We start from the raw sequence: 2,400 nt of genomic DNA on the forward strand, positions 1-2,400 counted from the left end.
AAATATAAGAGATTTGAAATAACTATTGAACTCACCTGTAGAGGATTCTCACCAGTGAGAAGGTGGATAATCTCAAAGGCATGCTTCACAATTCGCACAGCCATTAATTTCTTTCCATTATTTCTACCGTGCATCATGAGAGAGTTTGTAAGACGTTCCACAATAGGACACTGGGCTTTCCTGAAGCGTTTAGCTGCATAACGTTTAGCTGAATGTGGAAGGTGGAACTTGGCGTTCTTCTCCTTAACAGCAATGTAATCTTGCAAGGACATGTCATTCACTTGCACATCGTCGGGTGTATATCAGTTGGACACGGGGCAATTGGACACAGTCCAATCACAAGTCGCTGTTCCAAGGGACCCTACAAATGTCTCTAATCACACGGTGCTGTGATTGGCTGTGTCCAAGTGCACCGCTCCCCACATCGTCACAGTTCCAACGCCCGAACAACTTGATCTCAGGTAGTTCAGCCGTCATGGTAACTGGTAGTGTATTGGTGGTGTTCACCACCATATCTTCAAACCCTTCTTTATGCTCCATTGTTTATCTAGGAAATAAAAGGAGAATGTTAATAATATTAGTAACAGAACAATGTTAACAAATCTGTCAAAACAATTCTCCTGTTTATATCACCAATAGTTTATATACTCTGTTTATATCATCAAAAAGTTACTCTGTTTTAAGATACATTAATCACAATATAAATATGAAAGAAAGAAAATGATCTGAGAAATCACATAATTCCAACATAAAATACAATCTTATGTTGTATTGAAATAATAAATGTTAAAGTATTCAAAACAATATAAAGAAAAATGAACTTCTCGATGAACAATAAAGGATGAATTTTTAACAAATTATACAATATAATTTGTGCACTGAGAGGCAACGTTAGAGAAGCATGATTTATATTCCCAAAAGCATCTATACGTAGTTTGAACCTACACTTCGTGCCGGAACGAAAAAATTCGATATCTCACGATACGCTTTCGTACTGTAACAAGTGAATCGCAACCGGGGCAAGACTCTAACGAACAGAATTCTCCAAAGAAATGTTTGACGAACAATGAAGCTAGCAAAACATGTGGCCATGCGGTCACATGTACCGTACTCGGGCGTGAGTTAATCGCGCGAAAACTCATTTACATTTTGTACTTGTACAATCAGTAGCTACAGAGTATCTCTTAATCCGATCGGTCCGATCCGGCTCGAAGGACCAATGTTTCGAACGGCCTGAGATTGGAGAGCGGCTGGTTCGGGTGCCGTCGAACTGACCGTCGACCACTACCGTTGATTGCGCGAGTATATGCGTGCTCTCCTATCCAGGAGCTCGGTAAGATGGTTTGGGCAAAGTGCGAGAGTGCTCTTGTATCTAAGAGCACGGCGTGGCCCGGTGAAGGACACGCGTGGAATTGCCCGGCGCCTCCGCGCTGGGAAGGATTCCCCCTTTCGGAGGATAATAATCACTCAGAGTATGGAGACACTTATTCGTCTTCCTTGTGAGTGTCGGAGTCAAGTCCGAACAAGATTCAGATCAGGTTGGCGAGGGAGCAACAGAGGCTGAAGCTGGGATGTTAGATTGGCGAGCTGAACTTGCCTTTAACAGTCGCGCACGCGGCAAATGCTATGTCTCGTAGTGAGAGCCTAAACGCAAACGTAACTCTGAATCGCGTACGCGGTCGAGTCGAAGCCTGACGTTGACGTACACGTAACTGTAAACGTGCGTTGATGATACCGCGTGCGTGACGAATGCTAAGTCTCGTCGAGACGAGAAGCGAATATTCCTCGCATATAGAGTCGCGGATGCGACGACGTAGGAGTCTTGAGTAGACTTAGGCCAGCGATCAAGTGTCGCGAGAGCGCTGTGCCTCTTGCAGGGAAGTAATAGCGAGTGTGCCTCGCGTGAGAGCTGCGGCCCTGGCAGCGAAGCAATAGCGAGCTTGGCTCGCGTGAGAGATGAAACGATGACTCGCGCGGAGTCGTGAGCCCGACCGTACTAAGGGTCTGTAGGCGCTGATACCCGGTATGCAATACGGGAGATATCGCGAAGAGAGACGTCCACCGCGGTGGAGGCGTCCAGGTAATCCGAAGTGATCGCGCGAAGCCTTCTCTCAATCCTCGATCGTATTGAGAAGGTGGAGATCCGTGGAGTTACCATACACTTCGTACCACAGATGCCAACGTGTCCTCGGACACTCTAGAGGCAACAGCCCAACGTGCAAACGCACTAGAAGGGGCTGCGGAGAGTTGTGTAGAATTGCCGAAGACCTAAACACAAATGCCAACGTATCTACGACACTCTTAAGGCAGTCAAGATCGATGCAGATATGCAAAGTATACCTCTGGCGAGGCAAGTGCCCAACGCACTTGCTTGCGCACTCAAGAAGGCGATTTGAAGCG

General features: G+C 46.3%; 1 protein-coding gene across 4 annotated transcripts in view; it reads right to left on the bottom strand.

The window, feature by feature from the left end:
* LOC116842646 (40S ribosomal protein S5-like) overlaps nucleotides 1–2,400 on the bottom strand; it is an 11,731-nt gene that overhangs the window by 8,063 nt on the left and 1,268 nt on the right. For all 4 annotated transcript variants that reach the window (XM_032812148.1, XM_032812149.1, XM_032812150.1 and 1 more), the window contains exons 2-3: nucleotides 424–547; nucleotides 36–287 (exon numbers count right to left, since the gene is read on the bottom strand). In XM_032812148.1, the coding sequence (XP_032668039.1) occupies nucleotides 36–287; nucleotides 424–540 (369 nt within the window). In that variant the 5' untranslated portion in view covers nucleotides 541–547. The remainder of the gene's footprint in view (nucleotides 1–35; nucleotides 288–423; nucleotides 548–2,400) is intronic.

The sequence above is a fragment of the Odontomachus brunneus genome, unplaced genomic scaffold (assembly GCF_010583005.1).
Source record: "Odontomachus brunneus isolate Ranch 3 - 2012 unplaced genomic scaffold, Obru_v1 Obru_scaffold_026, whole genome shotgun sequence".
Classification (NCBI taxonomy): Eukaryota; Metazoa; Arthropoda; class Insecta; order Hymenoptera; family Formicidae; genus Odontomachus; species Odontomachus brunneus.